The sequence below is a fragment of the Aphelocoma coerulescens genome, chromosome 1A (genome assembly GCF_041296385.1).
Source record: "Aphelocoma coerulescens isolate FSJ_1873_10779 chromosome 1A, UR_Acoe_1.0, whole genome shotgun sequence".
Taxonomy (NCBI): domain Eukaryota; kingdom Metazoa; phylum Chordata; class Aves; order Passeriformes; family Corvidae; genus Aphelocoma; species Aphelocoma coerulescens.
This window is the reverse complement of record NC_091014.1, coordinates 15630412-15651434: the sequence shown is the minus strand read 5'-3', so window position 1 is coordinate 15651434 and position 21023 is coordinate 15630412. Positions and strand designations below refer to the sequence as shown.

The 21023-nt window shown below is 37.2% G+C and overlaps 1 protein-coding gene across 2 annotated transcripts in view; it reads left to right on the top strand.

Moving 5' to 3' along the window:
* The window catches only part of LRRK2 (leucine rich repeat kinase 2), a 65036-nt gene extending 44013 nt beyond the window's left edge, over window positions 1–21023 (top strand). For both annotated transcript variants that reach the window (XM_068995071.1, XM_068995077.1), the window contains 20 exons: window positions 26–227; window positions 840–928; window positions 1503–1690; window positions 2624–2778; window positions 3694–3840; window positions 3994–4185; window positions 4916–5062; window positions 5398–5498; window positions 5673–5863; window positions 6536–6696; window positions 7509–7679; window positions 9049–9149; window positions 9613–9807; window positions 10831–11024; window positions 11311–11383; window positions 12197–12381; window positions 13150–13302; window positions 14018–14226; window positions 17344–17418; window positions 19316–21023. In XM_068995071.1, the coding sequence (XP_068851172.1) occupies window positions 26–227; window positions 840–928; window positions 1503–1690; window positions 2624–2778; window positions 3694–3840; window positions 3994–4185; window positions 4916–5062; window positions 5398–5498; window positions 5673–5863; window positions 6536–6696; window positions 7509–7679; window positions 9049–9149; window positions 9613–9807; window positions 10831–11024; window positions 11311–11383; window positions 12197–12381; window positions 13150–13302; window positions 14018–14226; window positions 17344–17418; window positions 19316–19437 (3051 nt within the window). In that variant the 3' untranslated portion in view covers window positions 19438–21023. The remainder of the gene's footprint in view (window positions 1–25; window positions 228–839; window positions 929–1502; window positions 1691–2623; window positions 2779–3693; window positions 3841–3993; window positions 4186–4915; window positions 5063–5397; window positions 5499–5672; window positions 5864–6535; window positions 6697–7508; window positions 7680–9048; window positions 9150–9612; window positions 9808–10830; window positions 11025–11310; window positions 11384–12196; window positions 12382–13149; window positions 13303–14017; window positions 14227–17343; window positions 17419–19315) is intronic.

Sequence of the window (21023 nt, the reverse complement as noted above, 5' to 3'; positions counted from 1 at the left end):
AAGATTATTATTCCTAATTTTACAGATCAGAGATCAACCAGTGGTTGGTCAGCTAATTCCTGACAGCTACCTGGAGCTGGAAAAGAGAATTTTGCTGGAACGTAAAAATGTCCCAGGAGAATTTCCTGTGATTGATCAGAAACGCTTACTGGAACTGGTACAAGAAAGCCAGTTACAATTGGATGAAAATGAACTCCCTCATGCGATTCACTTTCTGAATGAATCAGGTAAAATATTCTCTTCAATGTGTGCTTGTTAGCACTTTGTTGCAAATCTGCTGCTGACAGATCTGTACACGTTTTTAAGTCTTTTACAAGGTTGCCACAAAATGGTACGCTGAAGTGTCTAAGCTTGGGTAGCATCAGTTTGTTAAACCACATTGTTAGGAAGGGAATTCCATGACATGAAGGATCACAACTGTAACGGTTTCTATCTCTTGCTATCTCTTAGCACTCCTCGAAAACATCAAACTGCTGGTTAGACAACACAGTTGCTGAAGAAAGATGCAATTGCTTCAATAGCTCAAATAGAATAGTGGTTAGAGGAGCTTATCTCAGTGCAGTACTGATGTCCTAAGATGAAATAATAAACCAGACAGGGCTTAGCAAAAAAAACCAAGTCAGATTAAAAATCTAACAAAAAGTCTGAAAATAAAGGCAAAGCTGAACAAATCGTGCTTGGACTCTACTCTTCTGAGATATTGCCATAAATATAGCTGTATTTATTATTCAAATTTTTTATGTCAATTCACATAATAAAAACAGCCCAGAGTGGAGTGCTTACTTTGCTTAATATTGAGCTTGAGCAATGCACTGCTAATTACAGTTTTCTTTGTTCAGGTGTTCTCCTTCATTTTCAAGACCCAGCACTACAGCTAAGAGATCTGTATTTTGTAGATCCTAAGTGGCTGTGTAAAATCATGGCACAGGTCAGACTGATTACTTTTTGTGTATACATTCCTGGTACGTTTTCCCCTGTCTAAAGCCACTGTAACTTATCAGTGTTTCTTCTTCACCATTTCTTTATTGTTTCTTCATCTAGAATTTTCTCAAGGCCCATATTTTTTTACCTGGTTCTTTCTGTTTCTATTGCTTTTGGACAACTGACTGTCTCATTGCTTGTCTGTTCTTAAATCGTAATGTCCAATATCATTTAAATTGCAACAGACACAAGAATACATGTAGAGTAGAAGAACCCTATGAATGCAAGGTAATCCTGCAATCATTGACACAGGTTGAGATGAAAGCTGGAACTTTGGGTTAAAGGCTGTAAGAAGGGGGAAGAAGTGTAATTGTGTGCTTGGTACAGCTGGCAGAGGAAAGTGAGTGGTTATGGAGTTGGAATGGGAGAGCAGCAGACTGACTGCTTAAGTGAGACCATCATTGAAATGTTGATCTAGAAACACTCTCAAAATTTATTATATGTATTCAGATTTTATAACATCTGAAACTTTCATCTAATGAAGAATGTACACCTGAAATTGTTTCACTTTTTTAAAAAAGATTCTGATGGTGAAAGTGGAGGGCTGTTCTAAATACCCTAAGGGAATTGTAAAGCGTTCAGATGTGGAAAAATTCCTTTTGAAGAAGAGCAAGTTTCCTAAAATCTATATGTCACAATACTTCAAGCTTCTGGAAAAGTTTCAGATTGCTTTGCCATTAGGAGAAGACCAACTACTAATCCCAAGCAGGTAAGCAAGGAACTTAAACCCACAAATGACAGACATAAAGATAGATCAAAATAGAAACTTCCCATCAGCCTAACTGGTTTCACTGATCATCAGAGCAATTTGGTGCATGAAAGCATGATAAACTCTTTGTATATTACATTTTAGTAAATGCTTTCAGAAGAGACATGTTAAGCTGATCTTGTAGTAGGTAAGGCTTATGTTGTATCAACATGCTGGGTAAATGGAAACTATAAATGATAGAACACTTTATGTGGATAATATTTCTTTTACAGTTACCATGCTTCAAGACTACAGCAAGGAGATTGTAATTTAGCTTCACACAGCAGTGTGCCAGCATTACAGATAGTTATTGTAATATAAAAGATAACAAAAAAATTCCACACCCTATTTGCTTGAAGTGAGAACCACATATAAGTTATTCAGAGTCAGTACCTCCTTCAAAAAGTCTAGATATTAAGTGTGGTGACAAAAAAGTGTATGACTTTGAATGTGGTATTTTTTTTTCACCTGAAGCAGATAACGCAATTTCTCTGCCTCAGTTACAGATTTCCCTATGTGTTTAGTAATGTTCATGTTGCCAAATGGAGAGTGTTGCATGGCTGCACTGATTAGGATTTCTATGTCCTCAAAGCCCTGGGATAGGAAGATTTTTATCTGAATGTCTTACCTGCCTTATGTATGTCTCAGATTTTTCTCATATTTGCATTAAATATCTAGGGATTGTTAGCAAGGTTCTGTTGGGTTTAAATTACAGTCAGAACTTCACTGTGACACAAGCAAGCAGAATAAAAAAATACACTATCTGTTAGCTCCCTGGCCATCTGAATCCTGCATTCATTAATAAGTAATGCATTTTACATAATAAATAATATATGTCATCAGCTCAGCTATAGTACATCATCGAATACTGTCTTAATATTTTTATTCTTTCAGCTTGTCTGATCACAGACCTGTTATAGAGCTTCCCCATTGTGAAAATTCAGAAATTATCATCAGGCTTTATGAGATGCCATACTTTCCTATGGGATTTTGGTCCAGGCTGATCAACAGGTTGCTTGAGATATCACCTTACATGCTATCAGGAAGAGGTACAAATCTTTATCTTCAAAAGGAATAGTGTGCAAGTTTGCTCTGAATGCCAACATCTGCATGTTAAAGCTTTAGTCCCCAACATTGTTTTGCTTTAGCTAAATTCCTAACACTTCACAAATGTAAGAAAAAGACAATGGTTATTTTTGTAACTTAGAAGTATGCAGGAACAGGTAGTGCCTGATCTTCACAGTGGTGTGCAAAAGAAAGTTAAGGTTGTAAGCAATCCATTTCTCTCCTTCACATGCTAGAGATAGAGGAAATCCTTATGTTTATACAATATTGCTATTTACTTCCACAAAGAATACAGGAAGGGATATGTATTCCACACAGAAAAACAAACTGCTTTTCTTCAGGTTCATGAATACTCCCTTTATTTAAGTCTCAAAGCTTTGTTTTTATTAGAAAGAGGGTATATGTCTTTACTTTTTTTCCAAGAATTCCATGCTTTCACATGCTAGTACTCTACAAATATCATTTGTAAGTGCCTGCTGTCCTGGCATTCCAGTTTCTTCTGAGCAGCAAATTCCAGTTGCTTCCTGCTGTTTCATGAGTGTGTGACAGGAAAAATTTAAATCACAGCTTTTTTCATATTTTGCCTGAGATATTCTGTGCTTGAATCTGAATGTACCTAAGCATTTCTGTAATGCCAACCTGCTGCATGACTTACCATCTGGTTAAATATTTACAGTTTGTTGGTATGCCTTATAGAATTGAACAGCAGTTGACATATATTCAGCTTTTGTGGGGCTATGCTGCCTGCAAGGTTGTAGCCTTTATTTTGTTTATTATTTGTGTAGGTATAATCCTGCAATCATAATTATATATTCAAAGTACCATAAATTGTTCTGAATATTTTAAAATTGACATTCATATTGAAGATCAGATTTTTAATCTAATTTTGTGTTTTCTAGAGCGAGCTCTTCGTCCTAATAGAATGTACTGGAGACAAGGCATCTACTTGAACTGGTCTCCTGAAGCTTATTGTCTAGTGGAATCAGCAGTATTTGACAACAACCCAGACAGTTTTTTGAAAATTACAGCACCTTCTTGCAGAAAAGGTTAATTATTCCTGAGCCTGAATTTTGCTCCAGTTTGATTGCAGCTTGGCATTTTGGTTTGTTGTGCTTTTGCCTTTGGAATGTAGAGTTTATCTTTGTAATTAAAAGTATGGCAGATGGGGTCTGTAATTTCCCTTTTTTGTTTTCTTAAAGGGTGCATCCTTTTGGGGCAAGTTGTGGATCACATAGATTCTCTTATGGAAGAATGGTTTCCAGGTTTGTTGGAAATAGATGTGTGTGGTGAAGGGGAAACACTGTTGAAGAAATGGGCTCTGTACAGCTTTCAAGATGGTGAAGAACATCAAAAAATACTACTTGATGACTTACTTAGGAAGGCTGAAGAAGGTATGTATTTATGCCATTTGAGGTATACAGAGGTACACTTGTATCTAGACAAATACTGTGCAATGTCCCCTTTATAACATTTGGGTACTTCACATTATTTAAAAATATTTCATTTCCATAAGAAATAACACAGTGTAAGGCAAAAGCAACTTGGTTTTTTATGTAAGAGCTGTCTAGTATATACAAGTATAGAATATGAGACAGATTGCATATACTCTCTGTAGTTATATAAAACCAGCAATAATGAAAAGAATCATTTTGTCATAATATTGATAATGCAGCTTCAATCTTGGAACTGAATTCAGCACAAAGTAAAACTAATACTTGATCTCTTGGCTGGATCACATAGCACAGTAATTTAAAAGACAATATTCAGTATGGCATTCTACATACTAACAGCATTCTTTCTTTTTACAGACAGAAAAATAATCTCTTGGTTAGTTTGGTGTTGTCACATAGCAACAATTTTTTTCACAGTTGATTGGTACATATATAGAACCTTGAAAATACTTAAACATGTAAGATCCAAGAATTTGTATGGCAGACTTGATTAGTGTGTATGTCTGTGCACATGCATATATATATGTATGTATGTATGTGTAAGCACATATATGAATCTAATTTTAGGTACATTGATCTTACACATTCTCAGAGATCCTCGTGCCTTTCAGTGCTTTTTGAATGATGCCTACCCTTTTTTTTTTTTCATTTTCTCTTTTGTTTTTCTTAGGTGACCTCTTGGTAAATCCAGATCAACCAAGACAGACCATTCCAATTGCTCAGATTGCTCCAGATCTGATATTGGCTGATTTGCCTAGAAATATTATGTTGAACAATGATGACCTGGAATTTGATGAAGCTCCTGAATTTCTCTTGGGTAAGCATTATTTTGTAGGGTGTTTTTTTTACAGAGATTGTGTAAACAAATCTATTTAAGTCAGTTCTGCCACATATGAAAAGCATTTTAGACATTTCATTTCTGAAGAAATGTATTATTTTAAGGTATTCTGAATTTCAGGTTATTGAGTTTTGAATTTTCCAGTAACTTGTGCACTAGGACACTGTTTTTTGTAAGTTTATTTTACTGATTATGAAGCTTAAAACAGTGGATAACTCACACATTTTAAAACTGAATGCTTTCAGCTTTTCTTTTTGAGAAATTGTTGTTATCCCTTTGTTTATAATACTCTCTTCAATTTTATTGTTGAAAAGGTGATGGTGGGTTTGGATCTGTGTACCGTGCATCCTATGGTGGTGAAGAGGTTGCTGTAAAGATTTTCAATAAGCATACTTCCCTCAGGCTCCTAAGACAAGTAAGAAATACTGCCTTTCTTTCGGTAGTGCTGCTCTTGGAATACCAACCCTAGAGAAGAGTTCTAAAAGTTTAAGTAAATTGCAAGTCTTCACTCCAAAATATTCCTCAGTTTGCTTTAGATGTGCAGAGATTATGCTATTTGCACTATTTCATCTGATTTTACAATTTACAGGAGCTTGCAGTGCTTTGTCACCTTCACCACCCCAGTTTAGTGTCTTTGCTGGCTGCTGCAATCCGTCCCCGGATGCTGGTGATGGAATTAGCCCTCAAAGGATCTCTTGACCGTTTGCTGCAACAAGACAATGCAAGTTTAACTAGAACACTTCAGCACAGGATAGCTCTACATGTAGCAGATGGTTTGAGGTAAGTGTCACTTCTGCATTGCTGTAAAAACAGGATATAGCTTCAAGTAGAATGTAATGCAAATGAAAAGCTTCCGTTCTCTCACATCCCAAGCAGAATATTTCCTGGGTCAGACAAGTGCTTGTATTTTTATGGTTGATTGGCTGATACATAACACATACTTTTGTTACCTGTTTTTTCCTGCTAATGAGTAGTGCTCATATAAGTAGAGAAATTGCAAGACTCTGGGTGCAATTTCTATGTGGCTGCTGATTTCTTACTGAAATGTCAAAGAAATTAATTTAGTGCATTTCTCAAGTTCTGAAAGTCCATGAATGACCTCAGGAGCTCTTGCAGTGTGACTTTAAAATGACAAAACCTGCAAGGGGGCTCAGGGGTCAAAGAAGCTTAAGGTTCTAAGATGCATTTTTCAAACTGTCAGTGACTCTTCAGATAAAACTTGGTACTGAAATACTGCAATGTAAATAGTAAGGTAGTAAATAGTATTTCAGAACAATTCAAAAGTCACTATCTGGAAAGGCTGTGTCATATTGGTGATGTTTGACATTTTTAACACAGTATTTCATGTTTGAAAGCACAGTTTACTGTTGTGGGAATAATGCACTCAGTGTGTATATACAGATGCACCCCTGACTTACAAATGCTTTCAATAAATATTTTTTTGATTACTAGGTACCTGCATTCAGCAATGATCATCTACCGTGATTTAAAGCCTCACAATGTGTTGCTTTTTACCTTATATCCCAACTCAGCTGTTATTGCAAAAATAGCTGACTATGGCATTGCCCAGTATTGTTGCCGAATGGGAATAAAAACCTCTGAAGGCACACCAGGTATGGAAATATGCTTTGATTTAAAGTCCATTATGTCCAAAATATCTAATATATTTTTTATGTAGTCTGTAAGAAGTAACTCAAATCTATATTCTAGCCAAAATCACAAAAAGGGGTCCTAATCATATTACAAGTTGTGATGCCAGATTTATACCTCTTGGCCTTTCCTCCTGTTCATGTTTTAACACCTTTTAGAAGAATCAAGGAGTATACTAAAGCTTTAAAAAGAGAAGAAATTAAATTACATGCATTCATAATAATTCTCCATTTTCTTGTTTTAATATGGTTATTGTGATATTGAAATTATACTGCTAACATTTTTTGCTTTAATTTCCAGTAGTGCGTACATAAGTCTTAATTTTTTTTAAAGGCAATAAATACCTGCACTGTTCTCCAACTTTAGAGAGACCCTATTAGCATCCATTCTAAAGCACTGAACAATTCAACCACTTTGAAAAGTGCTTTTAGGTCTTTTAAGTTGTATTTGAGTGCGTGACTTCAAGTGTTAAATGTTAGACCTTCAATAAAGACTGCAGACTTGCCCTTGATTTTTAGCATTCATTGATAAAACGATTATTTTATATTAAATGGGGCAGGAGTTCTGTAACTGATGTACTATTGCCTTTCTTTGTACTTACTGCTGATATTTTTGGAGGTCTGCCAAATACAAGCTATTGCCAGCCCAGAAATAGTTTGATGATTTTCCGTGCACTTCCTGTGCTGTTTTTATCAATAGTTGTTTACTTTTTAAAGTATAAAGATGGCTTCATCTTGATATGAAGCATACTTATTAATGAATGATTTATTTGCAGGATTTCGAGCACCAGAGGTTGCCAGAGGAAATGTTATTTACAATCAGCAAGCTGATGTTTATTCATTTGGCTTGCTGCTTTATGACATTTTAACAGGAGGAGGTAGAATAATGGAAGGCTTGAAGTTTCCAAATGAGTTTGATGAATTAGCAATACAAGGAAAGTTACCAGGTATGCCTTGTTTCTTAAAGCTTTAACATTTGTCCTGCCTCTTCCAGAAATAGTGTATCTTATGGATTATGTTGTATCTAACAGTGATCATAGAAGGAGACTTAGAAAAATATAACATTCTTCATATTCCATCTGCATTAAAATATGTAATTATTGGCTGCTGGAAGGAAGATTAAACAGTGTCAGGCTGGACATGATGTAATCATTTGGAAAATGTAACTCAGGACAATGTAACTTGGGCAACTTCTGCCAAAGTGTCAAGAGCTGTTGAATTTTTTAGCACTACAAGCTTTATGTGTGGTGTTCTTATTTATTGCCCAGCAATAGTGGGTATACTCATGAAACATTCTTTAAGGAATGTTTTGCTCCATTTAGGAAAGAGCAGCATCTAATCTGACATGGCTTCTCTATTGTGAGAGACAGAGAATTCATACATTTTCTGCCCCTTAAGGAGAACAGTCCCGTTCTAAGCTCAGACCGGTTCCGCCCCCTTCCTGAAGGGGATATCCTGGGAACTGATGACTAACTATCTCTTGAGTGCAGCTGTATTGACTGTATTATGAGCCCTCTGAAATAACTGAAGTATTAGTTTCTGGAGACAGCACAGTTCCTTCCACCTATGCTCATCATTTTTTTAGTCCCACCAAAAGAGGGGCTGGCTGATCTCATAAGTAAACAGTGCCTATCATTTGTTGCACCGAATATGTTCATTTGCAGGTATTCATCACTAATGTTACCTCTCTCTAAGGTAGGACTGGAATATTTGCTGTGGATTTTGATGAACTAAAAGGAAAAGCAATACAGGCACCATTATTCATGAATGATTTGTTCTCAGAGAGTTCAGCAGCTATAGTCATAAGACACATATTCCCAGCACTAAGTGAGAATTTAAACTTCCGTATCTTGTAAATGCTATAGGGAGTTGTTCATCTATTTGCTGTATCTTTTATTGGAAATTCATCTATATTCCATATACTCAAAAGAATAAATAAATGTGGAAAATAGCGTTTACAGGAATTTGAAAGACTATTGACTGAAGTGACATACCCTTGAATGGTCAGCATTAATGGAAACACAACCCACATATATCTGCAATTCAGTCCCAGACACAGGGACATAAAAGAAAAAGATAAAGCAAAATACATTTGCATTAACTGCTATTAATTAAAAGGACTCTAGTTCTAGCATTTCATGCTCTAGCATTTAATGGCAGATGAGCAATTCCAAGCTGTTCATGCTGACATTTTACCTAAGAATGTGATATTTCTTAGAACAGCTCAGTAAGAAAAATGAATTCTAAAAATAAGAAGAAGGTTAGTTAAAACTATGGTAAATGCCGGTTAAAAAGTTATGTAATTTTACATTCTAGATCCTGTCAAAGAATATGGATGTTCCCCCTGGCCTGAAGTTGAAAATTTAATTAAAAAGTGTTTGAAGGAAAACCCTCAGGAGCGACCAACATCTTGCCAGGTACTAATTAGTGCATTTTTTTGTGGTTTTATGATAGATGGCAGTACGAAGTTGTGGTTTCTGAAAAGGAATCAGTCATTAAGTTAATGAGAAGCACAGGTTTCTTTCTGTTGTTCTTTTCTGGAATGGAAACAGCCATGAAATATCGTCTGCTTTCACCATCCAGAATAAATTGTTTCATTGAAATCTACCAACCACATGTTCTAGCTTGGTGTTTTCCCCTGTGTTGCTGTGTAGCAATTGTAGTGAAACACAGATCAGATTACTTCTTGGTCTTTACTAGAGCTATGCAAAAAAGACTTTGTTAAATAGTATCAGTGCAGTTACACACTTTTAGGTGGCAGTAAAATGACCAGACCTGCTGAGATGCTGTGTTCATATTCTAAAAAACATTGTTATCCATTGCTTATTATTTATCACTGTACAAACCATTGTTGTCACCGTGCTGTGGCTTTCTTTGTAGGTTTATGAGATCCTGAATTCTGCAGAGCTTATCTGTTTGATGAGGTATGTCTCAATACCTAGCACATCTACAGCAGAGTGCATGGTGGCTGCCAATCAAAGCTGCAAGAAGGCAGGAGTCTGGATAGGCAATGGAAACACAGAAAAGGCACAGCTTTCATTTGTTAACCTAAATACAGATGGACATACTTGTGAGGTATGTGGGAAGGTTGACATTAATTCTATTTTTTCTGGCACCCAGATGTATTTCAGAAAAAATAATTGCATTTTAACAGCAGGATATTACTTCTGGAAAGCTAAGCTTTGGGAGAACAAAGATTGCTTGTAAGTGAGTCGTCATTGTACCCATGAAATGAAGTAGAAAAGCAGTTGCTTTTTACTCTCTCCCTGTTATCCAGCCTGAACTTTCTCATAATACTGTCTTTCCACTACTGGATTACTTTCTTCCACTGAAATGGAAACTATTTCTAGCATGGAGGCCACAGAAAGGAGTAGTAGTTAGGCAGCCCTTCATATCTCTACCTCCTCTAACAATCCAGGTAGTCTCTTAACAATTTCTCACTTCCCACAAATACCATCTCCTTGTGCCACTTTGGTGATGGCCTCCAGCTCTTTTCATATGATTTTTGTACGCCTCAGTCCTGCCCCATCAGAAAAGGGGAAAGGTTTTACCCAGGACTGATATGCTGTGATGAACATGTGTGCCAGAACTGAGCATAATTCATTACCAAAGTTGCTTCAGTTCTATTTCAATCTGCTGTCTGCTGACCATGATACATCTGAATTGGTAGCTTTGGTATAAATTATTTATTATTTGGTATAAATTATTTATTTTCTAAAAATAAAATGAGAAAAAGAAATATTAGGCCAGTACTTTTCATTGTTAGCAATTAGTATTGCAGTAGTTCCATTTTTTCAACTTTCTGACAGCTTTGAGACCTTGATTAGAATAGAGAGAATATCTTTTTTTGTCAGCATTCGGCCGAGAGATTTTCCTGTGTACTGTTTGAGGAGTTCTTCCCAGCACTTTGAAGGTAAGTGGCACGGCTAATGATGTATTCTGCTAATAGGGAATTAGATTTCTTAAAGGGGAAGTTAAACCAAGGGTCTATCCAGAGTCCAAGAAGATTGTGCTATATTTTTATCATCAGTAATTTACTAGCATTTACCCTTACTGAAATCATGACCAAGTTGTTTTTCTTCTTCTTTTCTGACTCAGGATATTGCAGACAGTAAAATTATAAGTTTGGCCTTAGTGACTCTTCCTACTGAGAAAGAAAACTGGATTGTAGCAGGAACTCAGTCTGGTTCTCTGTGGGCAGTTAACACAGAAGATGAAACAAGAAGGCATCGTCTGCAGAAAATGTCAGATTCTATCACTTGTTTATACTGTAATTCTCTTTCAAAGCAAAGGTATAAATGAATTTTAAATATTTTTGGTTACATTTTGAAAATACTGCTAAATTGAGGTGTTCAGAAAATGACATCTGTACACTCTGCACTTTTGTTCTCACAGCTGCTTATTTTGCCCTTCCACTAAATTTTGCTCCCAGTGTAACTGGGGACTGCATTCCTGATCACAGGGGTTGTGTTTGCTTTTAGTGGTTAATTGAATACTTGAAATACTAGAGACCTTTCATTTTAATTTGTCTTACCTGATTAAGGCATTTCTAGAATAAATTATTTTATTTTATTTCAGCAAACAGAAGAATTTCTTCTTGGTAGGCACAGCTGATGGCAGACTGGCAGTTTTTGAAGACAGAGCAGTAAAGGTAGACTTGTTCTTTGTGGTCTGTTCTACAGAGTGCTATCAGTAATATCTAAAGCAGCTACCAAGAGTAGCTTTATTTCATGCCACTTATTTTTTAATTGCTTCTCTAAAACTAAAATTATTTTTCTACTGCAGTCTGAGAGGAACTGCACATGTTTTATAATAACTGCTTTGAACAATAGATTTAAGAGGTGAAAAATTCCTTTGAAAGGCCTGGCAAACTGGCTAGAGGCTGACATTAATGGTTGTTATTATGAATATTCTAACAGTTTTAATCTCCTTTATTTATTGCTGTAATAGCTCCTTTTTCCTCTCATTTAGTAAATTTTTGTGAAACAGCTATGTTCAAGAATAAAATATTGTTTTCTGTAGTCAGAGTTCTGCTCACAGAACAGATGAAGAAATGCTGGGAGCTGTTTATACTGGCTGGTACCTGAAGGTGTTTAGTTCCTGGCCATATGCAGTTGAGAGCAGTTATGGAGTTGCAGTGCATTTCAGAACTAGATTATGGTCCAGTGTAGGACATCCTCAAAGACATGGATGTGACTTTCCAACCAGTTCTTGAATTGTGCCAGGGGTTGCAGAAAGTATCAGTCCCTGCTCTGGCCGGTTTCTGCTCACAGGCTGTCTCCTATGAGACATCTGTAAAGTGAATATGGTGCTTTTCAGTCAGTAACATTCTGGAAATATTCAGAACCATCAGAAAATCTGGATGTGCAAATTTAATTCAGCAGGCTGTGGGGCCTTGTTTTAACAAGATTCTGAATGTCTGCATCCTCCTTGTTTCTAATGCAGAGTATATTTTTTCTTGCAGTGTAAGGGTGCTACACCTTTGAAGATACTGACTATAGGAAATGTTAGCACACCCCTGATGTGCTTAAATGAATCCTCATGCTTATCTGAAAAAAATGTAATCTGGGGAGGCTGTGGAACAAAAATCATTGCCTTAACCAGTGACTTCTCTGTTCAAAAGCTCATTGAAACAAAGACAAGTCAACTGTAAGTTTTTTATTTTTATAAGTGATGTTATTTGGTTCACTTGTTTTCATTAAAGATTTCTGACAGTACTTTGATGTAATGTCTTGTTCTAGAGCTCGTTCTTTGAGTTTGCTTGTTTCTGTTCTTTTCATAATGCAGGTGGAATGTCAGTATTGTCGAAAGTATTTGTTGCTGCTTTTAAACAAGGCAATACATTTTTACCCCATAAAGGATTTATGAAGTTAATATCTATGCAACTGATCAGTTTTCTTCTCCAGTTGCATTAGTCCAGGCCCTGTTTACTTTACTTAGAATTACACATACATATTTATCACAGTATTTGTCCTTCCATGTTTGTCAGTATGATATGTGTGCATATCTTTGCCCTATATATATTTAATCATGTCTGATTGCTGACTTCTCACTATTTAGAAATTATTGACTGAGGGTTTGGGAGTCTTTGATGTAATTCTCACATGGACAAATCCTACTCTGAAGTTAAGGGATATTTTTCCTGAGCAGGGAAAACAGTGTTTGATGAGAAAGATTTATTAATAGACTTTGAGCATTAATGTGCCTCCAAGGATGTCATCAGCCTAACTCTGTTACTGTGAGAATTTATGTCAAACTGTAGGAAGATTAAAGCCTTTCAGTTGTATCTTAGCCTAGTTTGGTTTTAAGGCTGAATGAATCTGCAAGAATCTGAGGGAAACTAGTCCTAGTCATAGTAGTTAAGTTTTTCTACTAGGTATTTTCTGTGTATCTAACTGGAGTTCTTCTCTCTTCTAGGTTCTGTCATAATGCTTACAGTGATGCAAACATTATTTCAATAGCAATAGACAAATCCATCTACTTGGCAAAGAAAAACAGCCATTTTGTGGAAATCTGGGACAAGAAGACAGAAAAACTTTCTGAATTAATTGACTGTGCACATTTTCTTAAGTAAGTGTTTTCTTTCAGAGTTGTTGGCCTGGTAGATAGGAAGCTGAATATCAGATTGCCTTCTCTAGCATGGTACCCTAACCAGCCAGAGGTAAGGGATTTGCCCAGTTTGTTGGGCAAGTGTGGATTTCCTATCTTGTCTTTTTGCCCAGAACTTCAGAATATTCCAAGCAGAATCCCATTTTTCAAAGACCTTACTGTATTTCCCAATTTCTCTCTGATGTCAAGAAGACTCATTTAGCTCAAGAAAGAAAGAAAGTATTTTGCTGTCCTTCAGGTGCTAATACTAATCCAGTTACTTCCTGCATCCCCTGAACAAGATGTCTTTTCAGTGCACAAATTCAGGAGGAAATCAGATTTTTATTAACTCTGACAACTTTTTCATATGCATTTAAATTGGTCCTCTGCCTTAGCATGCCACATCCATTTCTTTTTATGGTGAGGTTAGGAGCAGGTGTAGGTGTGCTCTTCCCACTTTGCTGTGACATTAACCTCCTGCAAACTGGGGGAGAACAAAGAAGTGTACCTGCTTCCTATTTAAAGGTCTTCTGAAGCAGACCAGATGGCTCTTAGAAGTCAAATAGTTTTCATACCAGTTTGTTTGCATGAGAATTTTGTGAATGATTGCTTAAAAGTCTGGTATTCAGAGAGTTGCTTTAGTAGCTAAGAATAGGGTGCCACAAAATTCCAATACCAATTTTTTCTGTACTTGTAGGAACAAAGTGGAAAAATTAAATAAGGAATCAAAACATAAACTGGCTTATTCTGGAAGAGTGAAGACAATTTGTCTGCAGAAAAATACTGCACTGTGGATAGGGACAGGAGGAGGACATATCTTGCTGCTTGATTTGTCAACGCGTCGTCCTGTACGAGTTATAGACAAGTTCTGTGATTCTGTTCGAGTCATGATAACAGCTCAGCTGGGTAAGTAAAACCATCAAGTGATGAGTACTTTGAAATCAGTGCTAAGGTTAGGTTTGCTGTGTCCTGTTTGTTATGGTGTTCCAGGAACAGATTAGCATGATCCATGATTTGCTCATTCATTCTTCTCCATGGCTGTCATTTTCCCTCAGTGCCAGACTGTTGGGTGTAAGCTGAATACCAGTAGGCTGAATACCCGTGCCCACATAAAGCAGCAGTTCTTCCCTGGCTTGTCACTGGTCTGCACATGAACCCCCCACCTTCAGTGCATCCTTGTGCCATGCTTCAGCACAGCTCTCACCATCCTGTCACGTGGTCTCTTACGTGTGTCTGCCTGTGTTCTTTCTCCATCTCAAGTGTTACACTTCTGGCTTCTCTCTCTGTGGGCCATGTTGGATTTTAATTATTTTTCCTTCATTGCTTATTGCCTAGTTTTCTTCTCCCATCCTCATTCAAGAGTGGTTCTTTTAGATTTGGGTTACAGGCAGATCACAGCAGAGCTGGGAAAGTGCTACACATCTGGACTTGGGGTGTGGACTTGTGCTGCTCCTGTCATCAGAACAGTTGTTTTGAGCTGCTGTAGGCAGACAGGAGTTGCGGGGTTTCAGTGGTGACCATGAACAGCCATAGGAATGTAGCTGAGGAAGGGGCACTCCTTGGCTGTTGAAAGTTCCTTCACCTCTACACTGTCCCGCACCTCTCCCAAAAGTAATGAAGGCCATATCAATTCAAGTTTGTGGTACTGCTGTGGCGAATATATTCAAAATACACATTACTTCAAAAGTACTTTGTGGCACAACATACGGATTCCCATCACTTTCCACTGTGTTTTGGAAAAAACTTTCCTGTCAGTGTTATTTAAAGTGTGTTTGCTGTCCAAAAAAAAAAAAAAAAAGACACAGCAGCTGTTGTGAATTCAGCAGCACACTGTAGTCCTGATAGCAAATATCACAGTTTCACATAACCTGCAGGCTGTGGATATTTTCTCCTTACCATCATGAACTTACTCTGGGGACTGTTTCTTCCTTTCTGGAACCAGAAGAATCCATCAACTACAGTTAAGTCATAGTGCTGGCAGTGTTGTATGAGTCAAAAATACCTCATCTTCCTCTGATTTGCCTTTGCCTGAAACAGCAAGTGTTACAGCGTGTTCAGTGCTCAGCTGTTAATGGTGCCTGCTATAGCACAGCATTTTTAGTCCATCTAGTCCTGATAGCTACAATGTTAGTATTATAAAGGGACATTTTATTTTTAGCATTTTGTAAAGAATAGTTACTATGAAAACATAATAATTTTTGCCTTACTGCTGTTATTGATAGGGAAAATGTATAGAATAGTGTGATTTAAAAAGCCTTGAGAGTCAGTCACCACAACATCTTTAATCAAAATTTTATTTATAGAAAAATTAATATTCAGGAGAAAGACTTCAGCTGCGCTTGCACAAATCTCAAGAATGGCAAATAAGATTGATATATGCAGTTTGATGTGTACTTTTTTCTTTTGATCATCTTTTTGCAGCAATTGTTTATAAGGGCTGAGGTTTTTTTCCTAAACTCAAGGACTTGGTTTCTACTGGAATCTGTGAAAATGTCACTGAGGCTGCTGAGCAGTTCTTCAACAGTACCAAACTGTTTATGTGAAATAAGAGAAGATAGAGGGAAATATTTTTGTATGAAATAGTTTCATTTAAGGTTAAAACATATAATGTCAAGCAGAGGTAAATAATTCAGGAAAAAGAGATTTCCAGACTTTGAGACATTAATTTTATCTGTACTTCATATATGAATATGGAAATACAATGTCATTTTCCAATTCTGTCACCTAACACATTGATGTTCAATAGGCAGGAAACTTACTATAGAGAATAATTTAGATGTAAATCTGTAGTTTATTTTGCAAGTGCAGATTTAAATTTCTATATAGTAAGACAGGACCTAGGTCTAAATAAGAAACATTATACTTAAGTTCCAATCACTTTTGTAAGGAGGATGATAGGACTGGCTACAGAAAAAAAATTAAAGTGATGAAAAATCTGAGCATGGAGGATGTGTATGATTCCCACCATCCTTCATCTACTATAACCAGATTTACATCACTTTCAGAGGAGAATATAGTGCTGACCTCCTTGGAGCAGGAAAAACCTCTTTCTACCTTGCAGAGGTCCTGGGGCCCACTAGAAAACTTCCAAACTGCACTTTCACAGTTCAGCCATACTCCAGTCTATTTACCCCAGAAACTGTCCCCCTCCTCATCCTTGCCCTGGGAGTGTAAGGCTCCATGTATGAGGTGTGAGGTGCAGTACTGCAGCTGGGCTGTCTGCACAGTGGGGGCTGTTCCTTCCCTGGCCTGATCCTGACCCAGGGGCATAGGCTGGGTCCTGTATTCCTCTACCAGCTTAAAGCCAAGGCTTTCCACCCTCGTTGTGTTGCCAATAGGAACAGGGAGCTGCCATGGCAGGAGAACATGTGACAGCTTCTATCTATCTTTGCATAGACATGTCTTGTTGGAAATAAGCAGGAAGTTGACATTGAAACACTGCCACATTCTGTTTATCCCTTTGTGATCCAACCACTCTTCCTGCTCTTTCCTTTGCATTATTCAGTAGGCACCTTCTTACAATCTATCCCCTATTTCCACTTCCCACCCATATGCCATCATAAGTTTAAAACTTCTAGTTCATAATTTTTCTCAGTTTTTGTCTGAGAGTATTTGGTTGGTTTGGTTTTTTCATAACTGAACTGGTTACTGGTACATTCTGCTGTGCACTGGGACTTCATTGGCAGCCTGTCCTTCTGCTGTGACATCTGTTTCCTGTGACTCTGCTACCTCTGCCTGTGCTGTATAATAGGGTGCTTTGTTCTTGGGCTTGTTCAGCAGGCTGGTCAGCTGATCCTGTGCTTATGCCTTGGAACCCTGATAAACCCTGACATTAAATGGAGATGGGAACTATATTGTCTTCGTGTCTGGGTTTTTCACGGTTAGTGATTTCAAATAAAGGGTCCAGTTGATTGAACTCTGCTTTCTGTCCTCTTAGTGCCTTGATGTCACCTATTCTTTCTGTCCTTAAATTACAAAATTGACATTAAAATTAAGATTTGATATTTTATTTCTTTGAAAAAGGGAGTCTCAAGAATGTGGTCCTTGTTTTGGGATATTGCTATAAAAGTGACACCGAAGACAACAAATACCACAAAGGTACCTGAATTGTGTTTTATTAACTTGTATTATTAGTGGAGTAGACACTATTGTGCTTGACTACTCACTGAGAATGAAGAGTTGATCATCATTTGACATAATTTTATTGAAACACTATTATTAAATAGTTTTTGTTTTCTTTTGCATATCTGGGCTCATACAAACTAAAAGTAACTTCCAAAAATGGATCTGAGGAAGCCACTGTTAGAAGGATACAATACAACTTGTTGGGAAACTGTATTTGGAGAGTAAATGTCATTGTCTAATTGGAGAATGTATCAAATGGATTTCCAGAGGTGTCTGTGCTAGGTCAGGAATCCCCAGTGTTTTCATGAGTGATGTGGATGAAAGAATAGTGAATGTGCTTTTCAGATCTGCAGAAAACTTACAGCTAAGACAAGCTCACTGGAGGGCAGGATTAGAACTCAAAGTGACCCTGACAAACAGAACAAATGGTCCGGAAGGAAATAGGATAAAATTCTGTAAGGACAAATGCAAGACTTTTTATTTAATTAGGAATGATCCATTGTACCAGCCTGAGGAAATGATCAGCTTAAACAGCAGTGCTGCAGAAAAAGGGTCAGAATTGATGAGAGGCTGGTTATGAGTCAGCCATGTCATGTGGGTGCAGAAGAGGCAAACACCACTCTTGCACCATGAAAGGGGTGCCTGTAAGACATGAGCTAATTCTTACACTCTTTTGAGTGCTAATATGGTCTCTGCTGGAGGAGCCTAACCATTTGGAATATTGCTGAATGATCTGGACTATTAGGAATAGTCCAGAGGAGACAAATGCAACCTGTGAGGAAATGTTACAGGGAGTTAAATTGGGTAATATAAATAAAGCTTAGAAAGGACATGATAATAGGCTTCAAATATGTAGATGAAGAGCAAGAAAATAGAGACTTCCACATATTCCCTGTGGGTAGGATAAGCACTAACCAGTTTCTGTTACAGCAAGGGAGATTTCGGTCAGACATTGGTAAAAGCTTCCTGACAATTAGGATAGTAAAGTGCTGAAAGATAGAAAATCTTCATCTTTGGATTTTTCTAAGAACAGTTAAAGTTGATGCCCTGATCAATGCCCTTCTTCACCTTTCTCTCATCCCAGTTTCAGTGACTCCTAAAAATGTGGCAAAGATAGTATACAGTTAAGGAGGGCAAGTGAAGATGAGCTGACTGAAATGAGTCAAACTTTAGAGCACTGGGATTTATACTATGGTATTCCCCAATTCCTGTAACAAAAAGAACATTTATTGGCTTACTAGCATTTTTATTTTATTTAAGAGTGACATTAATTACAGAGAAGAATCAGAAACTCTAGAATCCTTGGGGCCTTAGTTTGTAAGCCTCGATTCATGTTAGTGTTCTCAATTATCCCTCTTCCACTAAATCCAGTGTGAATTCTTCATGAATAAAGAGTTGTTTGCATGAGTGTAGATTGAAGAAGTGACCTTTTCTCAGTATATTCACTAGCTTATGAAATCAGTTTTTATTTTACAGTGAATGGGGTTTGAGTCTCATAAGCATTTTGGGGTGTATCTGCTTGGAAAGATAGAGATGAAATTCTAGCAGGTACCTCAGTATTAGCATTAGCTGTAGCTCAGGTCAGTACCTTATGGCCCACAGACACCAGAAATGGTTTTTCAAGTACTTTTAAATGGGATACTCTTAAATTTAGGAACTGGAATCCAAATCATTGTGCAAGTACAAACAGCTTGTAACCCATAACTGCATCACCTCACACATGAAGTGTCATGTACCTTGTCTTCTGGGTCCCCAAGAATCATGCTTCATGGGGTGAATTTATGAGTAATTGAGAACAAGCAGATAAGCAAAATAGTTTCTAATTATGCAGTAACTCATCTCTGTTGCAAATTTTCTTTTTTTTCTCCAGAGTTACAATCCTGCGTGTCAGTGTGGGACATTAACCTGCCCCATGAAGTGCAAAACCTGAAAAAACACATAGAAATGAGACAGGAATTAGCAGAAAAAATGAAGAGCTTTTCTTTGGACTGAAAAGTCACCCTGCAAGTGCCATTCTCTTTTCTAGTCTTCCATCCTAACATACTGTGCAATATTTACAACTTCTTCCTGTCGTTTTTAACCTAAACCAGGAAGAAAATTACCATGGGAGTATTCATAGGATACCAAGAAGAAATAAGTTTTGTAATATTTGAAAGGACAGAAAACTGCTGAGAATTTCTGATTCTAAAATGTTATCATGTCTCTGTTGTTTATCTGTGAAGTTCTGCTCTCTGCAACTATGGCTCAACTTCAGTATAACATTGTTCATCCAGTTTTTGATCCCAGTTAAACTGGGAATAAGCCAGGAGACTATAAATGGCTCTAATTTACTTCATTATCTCTACTGAGTTGACACTCTAATAAGAAGCAAAATTTAAGCCTCTGTGTGTTTACTGCAGTTTGCATGTATGAGTTTGCTCTTATGATTCATGGTTTAGTAATGTCAGAGCTCATGACCCTATGAAAAAACATGGTATTTTATTTAACAGCAGTGTTTAAAGGAATATATCATGACTACATTACTCTTTGAAAACAACAGGCACAATTGTCTGTGCTTCTTCCATGACATTGACTTTTCTTTTCATTAAGACCAGAAACAACCCCATTGTGCTACAATAATAAAATAGCTCCGAATTAAACACCCTGACAGGCTCCTGCACGTCGGTGTCCTCCTGCAGCGCTGCAGTCTGCCTGCTCCTAGGAGATGCAGTCACACCACTGGGAGCGCTGCCAGTCACGTAGACCTCTTGTGCAGCTCTCTTGGAAGAGACAAGAGAAAGCACAGGGTGAATGCCCTGGTCTAAAGGCTGCTATGACTTGCTCTTAGTCCACCTTGCTTGTTTGCTTACCTCAGTGTCAAAAAAAAAAAAAAGAGAGAAGTTTTGCTTTGATTTTTCTCACATGCAAAGTTTCCACTTATTCTTGTTTGAATTTATGTTGTTATTTTGGGGAATAATCAGGGGAACCTTGAGGAGTGTAAGAACTGGCTGCCTCTTCTAAATTTGTTTCCACACATCATCATTAAAAAGACACTTTTTGCTGCTTTCTGGCTGTAAGTCCAAGCTGCTGCTTACAGCCCCCACGGATCTGCTCTAAGGAAGTGCCTTATTTCTGTCTACCTAAAGACAGAGGCCGTTCTCTTTTGATAGCGGAAGAATCTACAGAATGCTCCCAAAATCTCAAAGAGTGGAGTATCCAGAGCCATTCCTGAGTCTATGGAGCTGGACAAGGTTGAGCAACCAAAAAGTTCTCAGTTTTTTGTTTTGTTTTGTTTTTTTAAGAAAATTACATACTGGGACAACAGCATTTCTTGTGCCCAACTCTAGCATTGTTCTATTTTCTGCCAGTTGTGGAGTGCATACTCAGGATTTCTTTCAGATATGCATCCCAGTTTTTATGTATTCTTATAATCTGTGTACTGAGAAGAATTTTCTATTTATATGGGATTTTATAACTCAGAAAATATATATTATCTTAGAATGAATATGGCTGTTTTTTTAAAAGAAAAGAATATATGCACTGTGATTAAGTTTATCTGTAAGTAATTTTGAAATGTAAGCCTAAACATTTTTATTAAA